Raw genomic sequence first — 11,497 nt, 5'->3', positions numbered from 1 at the left:
CCCGCCCCGGACAGCGAGCACAGACCTCCCCAGTTGTGTTCACCTCTGTGCCCCATGCCTCAGCTCCCGCCTCACACCACACCCAGAACCCTCCATCTGACACTGGTCTCGGCTGTACCAGGAGCTCCTTCTCTGGGCACAGATAAGCTTCTGTCCACCTGGATCACTACCCAGGGCGGAGCAAGGCCTGCCGCGGAGCAGATGTTGCGAGAGCAGAAGCAGGGGCAGGCTCAACACAGGCGGTGGGGAGGGGCTGTATGTAACTGTCTTCAAAACGTAGGGCAGCAGCTGTGTTCACAGCAGCATTGTCACAAGAACCTCAAGGAGGGGAGCCACCCAAGTGTCCACTGACAGATGATGGACAAACAAAAGTGGTATAAACACAATGGAATATTACTGTTCAGTCTTAAAAAGGAAGGAAATCCTGACACGGGCTACAGCGTGGATGAACCTTGAGGACATGATGCTCAGTGAACTAAGCCGGTCACAAGAGGACAAAAAATGGTTTCACTTATAGGAGGGGTTGAAAGTAGTCAAGCTCACAGAGACAGAAACTAGATGGTGGGGGCCGGGGGCCGGGGTCGGGGAGAAGGGGAGTTAAGTGTTTAATGGGGACAGAGGTTCAGTTTGGGAAGATGAAGAAGTTCTGGAAAGGATGGAGGTGATGGTTGCACAACACTGAGAATGTACTTAACGCCGCTGAGCTGTGCACTTACAAATGGCTAAAATGGTCAGTTTTATGTCATGTATACTTTACCACAGTTACACAAAAATTTTTTTTAAGTTGGACAAAAACTTTGTGTTTGCTGCAAATGCTCGTGTATATCCATTTGGGAACAGTGGAGTTCCTCAGGATGAAGCAATCAAGGGTGCCCAATTTGTAAAGCATCTTTTAAACACACAGAAAAAGCAGCTTTTAATCTAATCTGGGAGGAAACAGTCTGTAGTGCAAATTATGGGGCTGAGTGCCTAAGCATCCATAATTTAATATGACCCCTGGGAGGCTTGTGGCTGGTTTACAGCACACTGTCTCCTTTGCACTTATTCTTTATTTTTTTTAATTTTTAGTTTTGGCTGCATTGGGTCTTCGTTGCTGCGCGCGGGCTCTCTCTAGTTGCGGCGAGCGGGGGCTACTCTTCGTTGCGGCGCGCGGGCTTCTCATTGCGGTGGCTTCTCTTATTGCGGAACATGGGCTCTAGGCGCCTGGGCTTCAGTAGTTGTGGCACGTGGGCTCAGTAGTTGTGGCTCGTGGGCTCTAGAGCACAGGCTCAGTAGTTGTGGCACAAGGGCTCAGTAGTTGTGGCGCACGGGCTTAGTTGCTCTGTGGCACGTGGGATCTTCCCAGACCAGGGCTCGAACCCGTGTCCCCTGCAATGGCAGGCGGATTCCTCACCACTGCACCACCAGGGAAGCCCTACACTTATTCTTTACATGATGCTAAGAAATAAAGTGTGACTGTCATGCTATAGCAGGATTAAGTAACACAAAGACTGACCCTCTTCCCCACTTTAAAAAAAAAAGGCTGATAAACACTTAACCCGCATTCTCATGACTTGACATTCCTTCCCACAGGCTCCTGTGACTCAGCTATGGGTTCACTGCTCAGATAAGAAAACTGTCTCATTTCTGGAGCAGGGTTTCCAATGCAAGGAGCCTCCTGGCTCCTTGGTGTGACTGCAGGCCCTAAGCTAACTACACACCCAGAACTAAACCGGTTAGGGCTGTGCCTCTGCAAAACAGGCCCTGCAAAAGTGAGTTATACTTTCACTGCAAGGAACCGAGAAAAAGACCCAGCAAAGGAGTGGAGAAGCAGAAGGGACGTGAAATGGGGAAGAAGAGACGCAGAAAGGCGCGGGGAGCGCTCGCTGAGCTTTGCGGTGGTGACACCGGCTCTGTGAACAGTGACAGGCAGTGGGGGACGGTCCCCAGGAGCAGGGCCCAGCTCAGAAGGGCCGCATGTGGCTTAACGCTCTGCGGCTGCCGTCTTGGTCTTGGGAATCGTTTACGAACAAGGGGCCCTGCATTTTCATCTTGCACTGGGGCCCCACAAGTTTCGTGGCTGGTCCTGACTAGAAGAAAAAGGTTTGGAGAGACCAGGAGCCCCGCCCTGTGTGGGGCAGGGGGCGGGGCAACGCTTTGCTGCGTGTTTCAGCATCTGCCCAGGGGCTCGCTCCAAGCCCCCTCTGATCTGGAGCTAATAGCTGAGGGCATCTATACCTATTTCCAGAAAAGAAGCCTCAGGAGGGGTGTTCCTGCCAATTCCACACGAAGCTTAAGGGGCCGGGTAAGTTTCATCCTGAGTCTTTGAGAAGAAAAAGAGTACTTTGTCTAAAGCATTTAAGGGTTAAATCATCAATATTCATTTATCCTCCATTAACTGCCAAAAAGATCCACCTCTAGTCTCTTCCAACCCCCAGTGAAAAACAGCTACTGCTGCCCCCCACCCCATGGTCTGCAGGGGTCCCCCCGCCCTGGGTAACTGCACCCTGTGCTCTGAAACCCGCCTGCCCTGCCCCATCTGGACATCGGAATTGCGCCCAGGAATCTGGTGTTGGACAGAGGGGTGCTGGCCTCCACCGGACCAGGGACCAGGTGAGCAAAAGCCAGTCCGGAGGTGGGAGGGAAGCTGATCTCAGGAGAAACTGATGTGGCTTCCACAAGGGCTCTGAAACAACCCCTGTCCCACTTTCTGGTCTCAGATCCCAGCCTAGGTTTCCTGAGCCATCCCTGCATCTTTCCAGTCAATTTATTTTCTATTTTTGTGAATTAATGTAATTTGGAATTTGTTTTCATTACTTGCAACCAAACGAGTCCTGAGAAGAGAGGGTTTGACAGCATGTCATACAGTGCAAGTGATGACCTGAGAGCCCGCGGGCGGTGTTCTATTTCAGCAACGACTTGTTGTAGGGGAAATCCACTTATATCAGCCCATAACCCTGCCCCCTTTCCCAGAAAGGCAGGCTTGTGAATCTCTAGGCCACTTGTCTCGCGGGGGCGTCAGCCGGTATGTAATGACCAGCGCTGGGTAAACGCTGAGAGAAGCAGAGACTGCAGAGCCAAGTCTGTGGACCACGGAGGTCAGGGTCAATGCCTCCTACAGACCCAGCGGGGACAACACTCCAGGTGGGCAGGGGCCTCTCTACAGAGCCTGGCCCTTCCCCCGTTTGCACCTGCCCTGAAGGCCGCTCCCTGATGCCTGCAGTCAAGGCTCGGGTTACCCTCTGCCCGCCTTTACAATTCCACTTTCTCTCCGATCCGCTCCCCCCCCCAGCACAGCTAACCCAGACCTCTGACTCGGTAGACGGTCCTCCATCGAAGGGCACGGACTCAGATGTCTGGCCCACGACCTCGGTGGAGGTGGAGGTACAACTGATAGAGCACCCCACCTCATCCTGGGGCCCCCACCGGCCAGGAAGCCCCTTTCCTTTTCAGATCCCTGAGCCCTGCGGCCAGAGGCCTGCTCTGTTTTCACATGAGAACTCTGAAAACCAGCCAACCCCTTCAAGGGTTTTTCAGACAAACCCCCTGGAGGTCCACCTTGGCGGGACCCCTCAGGCCACCTGCATTGGGGCGTCCTGTCTGAAGGGCACACCTGGCTTCCCACGTCATCAGTTTCTGGGCGAAGGCGAGAGAGACACCTCGGGACGGCCATGGAATTAACCACCCTTCCAGATGTGGCCTATCAGGTCCTCCCCATCTAAGCATTTCTGACCTGACTCGTTCAGCCGGTCCTTACCCCACAGAAGAGGAAGAGAGGAATCTGAGACTTCCAAGTGTCTCCTGGAGGGGGGTGCTCCCCCCACAGCGCCCTGGAGAAGAGGGGAGGGAGCCCTGAGCCCACTTGACCTGTGAGGTGCCTGCAGATGAACGGGTCATAAGCTAAAGAGCCCCGCTCCTCTCGTGACACCAACGCAGGCGCGCTCGGACACTTCTGCTGAGGACTCGGTGGGTAGAGCGGGGACAGACACACAGCCAGTGCTGGGGGCACTGCGTGCGGGCCCGAAGGATGAACAGGGACCAGCAAGTAGAAGGACGGAGAAAAGGGTTCCAGGAAGTGGGCTCGGAGGCAGAGGGAGCAAAGATTAGGGAAACTGCCCGAGGGGTCTGCACAGCCCACCACAGAAGCCGCAGGTAACAGCACACAGCCACACCCATCCTCAGGCAGGAGCAGGACCATCTCTGATTGGCCAGTAAAGAGGAAGAGAAAGGGCAGGCTCCCCCCCACCCGCACCCGCACCCCCGCGCGGGGCGGGGCCCCTGGGGCGGAGGCAAGAACACCTTGCAGGGTGAGCAGGTGAGCGGTCCTAGCCCTGCAGCTACGGCTCTGGACGCGCCAGTGACCCCCAGCCTCATTCTCTTCCCTGGACTGAACCTTGGACTCGAAGATGACACCACAGCTCGCTGTGCCCAGGGCACACTTTTACCTACACAGGCGAAACTGGCTGAACAAAGTCAGTTCTCAGGGTCCTTCGGCCCTGTGGAAATTTAATTAGCACCCTCCCCTTGTGAGCCAGAGGGCAAGAGAAGATGCTAGAACCCTCCAGGGCCGGTGCTTCTCCAACCAACAGCCCGGGAACAGGGTCAGACCCACTTGCCCAAGGCCTGGTCCGAACCTGCCGGCCAGTGGGCTTCTCCACGGCTCCTCGGCAGGCCCCCGCCTCCGGCCAGCGGCCTCCCTCCAGCAGAAGCGGGGCCCGGCTTCCCCCCTGCCCATCCGTGGCCCCAAGCCGGGTCAGCGCCAGCCCTCTCCTCACCTCACAGGCTCTCCCTGGGCGCCCCCGTTCCCTGCCCATCCCTCGGATGGCTGAGATCAGCGTCTCATGGCTATGAGTCACCCCATCCCCGTGCTCCCAGCCACCCTGCACCCTTCAGCCCCAGGCTCCCGCGGGCCTCAAGGCCCTGCAGATGCCACTCCCCCTCGGAGGGAGAGACACACACACCCACCCCCTCCTCCGCCTGAGGCCAGTCCGTCTGGGCCAGGCTCTCTGTTCTCTCTCATTTCCCATTCTTTCCACTCACTTAACTCAGTTTGTAATTAAAAAGTGATGATGATTAGTTAAGGTGCGCCTCGCTTGTTAGTCCATCAGCTCGGTGGGTGCTGCACTATTTCCGCCTAGCACTGCATTCCCAACACGAAGCACGAGGCCTGGCCCAGAATCCGCACTCGCGTCTGAGAAAGGGAGGAGGGAGGGAAGGAGGGGTTAGGAAAAAAGAGGAGTGGCCCAGGGCCACACTCAGTGGCGTGATGATTGCCTAACAACTGTTTCTCGGAAGAAAAACAGACCCAGGTGTGCAGTGTTTGCAGATTTCCACGGTGTAAACGCTCTCACCGTGGCCGTGGCTGGCTCCCAGCCGCCAGCCCCTCATCCTGAATGTGTGGCCCAGCCAGCTCCCACACCGGGACTGACATTTGGTGCCCAACGTATTTTTAAATGACATCAACTTTTGACTCGATCCTGCCTGGGACTGAAGGCCAGAATGAACTGAGACTTGCAAAACAATGCTAAGGACGAGAGGTTTTGCAGCTGGTCCAGAGCAAGAAGATGAAGGAAAGGTGAGACCTGGGGACGAACACTGGTCCCCCAAAAGATGGAAGAGCTGCTTAGCAACTGTGCAACTTCCGGCTTCTCCATCAGTGAGGACCACACCAGATTCTGTGCTTAGGAGCTCGTTATGAGCAAGTCGAAGCCTGTGAGAAATGCTGTTATACCCACTGACCTAACATTTATTTCCCTTCCTAGCAATTCATCCTAATGCCTCAATAGAAGCAAATCTGACACCTACAACACCAAATCAAAAAGGTACTGAGATCCTAAAAATATTCGAAGAAAATGTGTTTTTTCCTAATATTCCAGGATTATAGAAGCCCTAAATCTACCACAAAACCCAGAAACCATAAAAGATTCACTTGACTCTATCCAAACCAGAAGTTTCTGCGTGACAAAAATACCATAAACAAAATCAAAAGACAAAACAACAAACCAGGGAAAAACATTTACAAAACATCCAAAATGCTTAATTTACTTTATGCATAGAGTACTCCTATAAATCAGTAAGAAAATAATGCTCCCCCCCAAAATATACACACAAGAAGGCAAAGGATGCGAAGAGACAATTCAAAGAAAAGGAAACACAAATGGCTTAAAAAGTTTCAGATATTTAACCTCCCTCCTAACAAGAGAATGCAAATGACAACAACGACCAAATACAATTTCTCACATGTCAAACTAGGAGACATTTAAAAGTATGACAACCCCCTGGGTCAGGGAGGGTGTGGGAGTGGGGCCTCACACCTTACGGATGGAAGTGTGAAAGGGCAATAAGATCTCTATGGAGAGCACTTTGACAACATCTGTCAGAATTAAAATGCAGCCCAGTTTGACCCTCCACTTCTAAAAGTTTCAGGTGTGGGGTTTCATGTGTGGGGGAGTTTCATTATATATTATGTAATAACAAAGACTGCAAACAACCGAAATGCCCCCTTGGAAGGTGACCTGTTAAATTATTACACAGAAAAGAGTGAGGGGCTCCCTGTACTGATACGCACCCATCCCCAACACAGGTGAACAAAAGGTCTGAAACAGTGTATATGAACAGCTTGTGAGAGAAAAATATATAAATGAAAATATACTTGGAATATTTCTGGAAGGATACATAAGGAACTGGTAACCATGGCTGCTTCCAAAGAGGGAAACTGGAGGCAGAGATGGCGAGAAATTTTACTTTTACTGTTTGCTTTTGGTCCCATGTGATGCATTGTCTATTTCAGTAAGTTTCTAAACACAGTCACGCACAAAGATGTTCACTGTTGTGTTGTATATAGTAGACACACGAAATAAAATCACACTAGGATGACCTACCGGTGAGTTCTTTCTAAAGATATTCCTATTGCGATGACACTGTAATTATTTTTCACCCTAATTAAATCGTACTGAGTCACTTTAAATAACTTCTAATCTTGAGCCTCAGAAAAAGAATTCAAATTACTTCCTGGGGTATTTAAACAACTCTCAGGTTACTTACAGGATAAAGGCCAGCAATCTGTGAGAATTCTTGGCGAACAGAAAAAATATGAGAAGACTGGAGATAAACAAACATCTTAAATTTCACGTACAGAAAGAGAGTGTTGCTAACGTTGATGGTAGGCAAAATTCTAGGGGTTATTCAAGGAAGTGGAGAGCACTAGAAACCAACAAGGGTTCACTCTGAACAATGCAGGATAAGATAAACCATGCAAATTACTGGGAGGAGTATTTTAAAGTTAGCAGAGTTATGTTAAGCACTGACGATCTTTCTATGCGGCTGGGGATAAAACGCAGAGCAATGAACAGCATTTGGAAGCTGAGGACCAACTTTCTGGTCCACTCAAGGCTGGTGAACTGACTTAAAATCCAAGACAACACTCAGTGTTAAGACTGCCTTGGATGGCTCAACATTCTTAATCAAAGGATATAACGGGTGAAAATGTTTTGAAAACTTTATAGGGCAGCACAAAAGAAAGGCGGTGGCATCATCATCATCATCATATTATTATTATTATTTATTATTATTATTATTATTATTATTACTATTTCGAAGGCATTGCAAATTCTGGTTAACAAATACCAGGGACCAAGGCAAAAAATAGAAATAAAAAAGATCCTAACAGGAGAGATCTAATAACCCCAAACTAGCAAGATGAAACCTACATGGTGCCCCACGTCACACGAGCACAGGCCGAGAAAGCCCTGACATAACGGGATCCCATCGAGGCCCCGAGGTAGACAGATGACACGTCCACTGAAAGCCTTAATGATCGACTGTAAGCTTCATTAGCGAAGTGTCCAATGTCTTCTCTTCTGATCAGAACACACAGGCCGTGCCTATTGTGTTCTGGGTGCCATGCTTAAGAGATACATATGCCACGTGGACCCATCAGAACGGCGAATTCTGTCCCATATGGAAGGACTGAAGGAGCTGGAGGTTTCTTAGCCAGGGGAGAAACCAGTCCTTGGGTAACCTGAGGTATCTGAGCATGTATTATATGAAGGAAAAAGAACCATTTGGAGGAGAGAGCTGCACAAACAGGCATGAGATGACCCGAGTCATGTCCACCAAAAAGCACGACTCTCTGCAAGGAAAACTAACCAGCTAACGGGGTTCGGTGCAAGGCACAGCCACGCCGGGGATGCTACCCAGGAGGGGAGAGACTCTTGTCAGTTCCAAGACCCCTTTTAACTATAACAACCTGGGACTCTATCTGCCTTGGCAGTTTCACGTGTGTAAATGCTATTATAGCCTGTGTACTAGATTATACAATATATGATATAGATATTAATGATATATATCTAGAACATGTATTTAATATAATGTAATATGTGCCTGGTGGTTCTTCTGTATCCCCCTCCCCATCTAATACCTGGGGAGAGAACTGGCCCTCTATCGCAGGGAGGCACACACCTGCTGAAGGATGTCTGATGATAAAGACATCGCACGGGGCTTCTTTGTGAGTGGGAAGATCGCGGCGCTCGGTGGGGGAAGATGGTACAAAAGGCAACTTCTCAGACCCTGAATTTTCATCCACTGACAGAAGGGGAAGGCTGCCACTTCTGCTTCCACTTGCAAGCCAAGCTGACAGGCACCTGACCTCTGGAATCAGCACCCATCACAATATGCATTCCACGTCTGTACAACTGATACAGGATCCAGCGGACACCGCCATCAGAGGAGAAAGCCGGCCTCAGTACGAGCCAAAGTGTGCTTAAAAAGCTCTTGAAAGCATTGGTTATGGAACAGAACAGTCCTTTATTTAGATCTTATTTGTGCGTGAAAATCAATATGTCCTTTTTAGTCTTTATCTTACAGGAAAATGCGTCTCTACCTATCGCCCCCAAGTGTTCACCTCCCGGACTGCCTTGTCAGCTGTACATAACTGACGCACCCCAAACCATGCTGCACACCCTCGTGCCATTTTTGACCCCCTCGAGTGCTCACCTGGAATACCTGTCCGGCTCTCCAAGGCGCCTCCATAGCCTGCTTTCAAGAACTGTTCTCTAGTTTTCTCCTCCCACCATCCACGGCAGGGTCCCCACCACTGAGACAATGATACTCTGACCCACCTCCTTGGAGGCTAACTTCCAAGTTGGCCTCCCCTGTGACCCCAGAACAGAGCACCCTCTACACACATCTGCTTCGATCTACATCATTCCTCCTGTACTTTAGAAAGAGGCTCAAAGTATTTGACAAGTTGCAAATCCTTACTTTCACAGACATACAAACAGTATTAAAATAGTCACTGTCCTTAAGTTTTCCGTGCTGGTAAACACCAACCAGATATTGACCTCCACGGATGGGAAACAGTCAAGAAACGCCTTGGCAAAGGACAGGCTGACTGGCGGGATCAAGGTGAACCAAGCTAGAAGGATCTCCCCATTAACAGCTAAGCCAGACAGTTCCCGGAGGGCAGCTCATTTCTCGCCAGGCTGGTACAAGCTGAAGACAAGGGTTATGATGATGTAAGAGTTTCATCTTACACATCCATGCGGCACAACTGTTCACTAACACACGTTTGGGGCAGGGGGGAGATACATGCACATAGATTTTTATAAACTGTCAAATTTCAGTCTTTCAGTTAAACAAAGCGTTTCAAACTCTGCCTAAAACTGCCCAGAAGTGGGAGAAAGGTCTACATTTACTTTGAAAGGCAAATTAGTTATTTAAAACACAGAAGGGGCACAAAAACACAAGTTGTTTGACACACTGGCATACAATCTCTCTTGTATGTTAAGAAATCCAGAAAACTGTAGATGTCTTAGGCATCGATTTTCTAGTACTGCCCCTTCTCCATCTCTATGACGGCCACATATCTCTGGCAAACACTCCTACTCTATTTCCCAGGATGCAGCACCTCTGCTAGAGGGCCCCCCTGGGCTGGAGCAAGTCAGATGTCCAGGTAAAGCTGGCCAGGATCTGACCTCAACGTCTGCACAAAAGGGCTGCTGTGTGACAGCAGGGGTGGTCCCGAAACACCACAAATTCTTAGCATCCTTCCTATACTCCAATGGTGTTTGCTACAGTCCCGAGAAGACACCTGAGGGAACACTGCGGTAGAGAAGTCCAACGTGAAATACGCCGACCTCTGGGGAGGGCTGAGCTTGGGGAAAGGGAATCTTCGAAAGCTGTTTGCTTCTCTGGCTACAGTTTGAGCTCTTTAGTCAGCTTTAGTCTGTTTCCAAAGCCAGCACTGGATGGCTGAGGTGTGCCCAGAAGAACACCTGGGAATAGGAACTATTCTGGCGGAGGCTATTTCTTTGTGGGAGACGTGGGGACAGCTGGCCCGGCAAAGGGCAGAGCCTGGGACCGGGCTCCAGCGGGCAGACCTTGAGTGGGGCGTCCTCCAGGGCCAGCTGGTGACAAATCAGGCCTTGCCCTCTGCGGGCCACCCCTGCCTGAATGAAGCGACAGCTCGAGGGTGGGGGAGGGAAGCTCCAGCCTTTGCAGAGGGAGGGGCGCCCCTTCCGTGTGTGCTTTGGGACAGGAGTTTGGGTGCCAACTCGGAAGGCTAAGGTGCCCCTTGGCGTAGGTAGGCAGGGCCACCGCAGAGGGCTGCCGGAGCCCGGCTTCACACCCGGGCAAACACATCTGTTTGGGGGATGGAAGGACAGCAAGCCCACGTGAGGTGCGAGGACACGCGGGCTCGTACCACTGCGGGGACCCGGGTCTGCACGAGGGCGCGGGGAAGGGCGCGAGGACCGCGGAGGGCACAACGCTCGGGAGCGGGACGCGGGGCCGGGGCGGTCGCGGCCCTTACCTTGCTGACCACGTTTTGTACCAGGCCTGTGCGGAGGCCGTAGTCCCACGCGTGGCAGTCGCAGTTGGAGGCGTTGTCCCCCTTGTCCGGAGGGGACGGCAGGGGCGGCGCGTCGCTCCCTTCCGCGCCGCTGCCGTTGCCGAGGGGGCCCGCCGTCCCCCAGGCGGCGGTGGAGAAGGGGGTGGTCGGGGGGCTGGTCCAGTTGGCCAGGTCGCCGCCGCCCCCCCGGGCCGTGACCCCAGCCGGGTCGGCGCCCTTGCCGTCCTCGCGGCACCAGAAGTTGGGCTGGTCCAAGAGGAAGGAGTCCGAGAACTGGCTGAAGCCGATGAAGAGCGCCGGGATCCAGGTGAGCAGCACAAGGGTCTTCTGGTAGCCGCCGCCCAGGCCCCCGAGGAAGGGCAGCACCGACCCGTCGTAGTCCAGCAACAGGAGGCTCGGGTGCGGGCCGCCGGCGGCGTGCGGGGCGGGCAGCGGCTGGATGTCGCCGCCGCCGCCCGGGCCCGCGCGTCCCCCGAGGGGCGCCGAGGCCGCCGCGTCCCCGGGCGGCAGGGCGCCGTTCTCCTCGGCCGCGGGCGGCAGCCGCCCAGGGACGCCGCCCGCCGCCTCGCGCCGCCGGTCTATCGCCATGGCCCGGGTTCGCGGCGCGCGCAGAGGCGCATAGAGCGCAGCGGAGGCTCCCGCGGGGCTCCGGGCAGAGCGCGCGGGCCC

General features: G+C 52.7%; 1 protein-coding gene across 1 annotated transcript in view; it reads right to left on the bottom strand.

Moving 5' to 3' along the window:
* Positions 1-11,416, bottom strand: part of SLC22A23 (solute carrier family 22 member 23) — a 150,498-nt gene extending 139,082 nt beyond the window's left edge. The window contains exon 1 of the mRNA XM_007452092.1: positions 10,790-11,416. Coding sequence (XP_007452154.1) covers positions 10,790-11,416 — 627 coding nt within the window. The remainder of the gene's footprint in view (positions 1-10,789) is intronic.
* Positions 11,417-11,497: the final 81 nt, after the last annotated feature.

The sequence above is a fragment of the Lipotes vexillifer genome, unplaced genomic scaffold (assembly GCF_000442215.2).
Source record: "Lipotes vexillifer unplaced genomic scaffold, Lipotes_vexillifer_v1.1 scaffold1162, whole genome shotgun sequence".
NCBI classification, from domain to species: Eukaryota; Metazoa; Chordata; class Mammalia; order Artiodactyla; family Lipotidae; genus Lipotes; species Lipotes vexillifer.
This window is presented reverse-complemented; position numbering and strand designations above follow the sequence as displayed.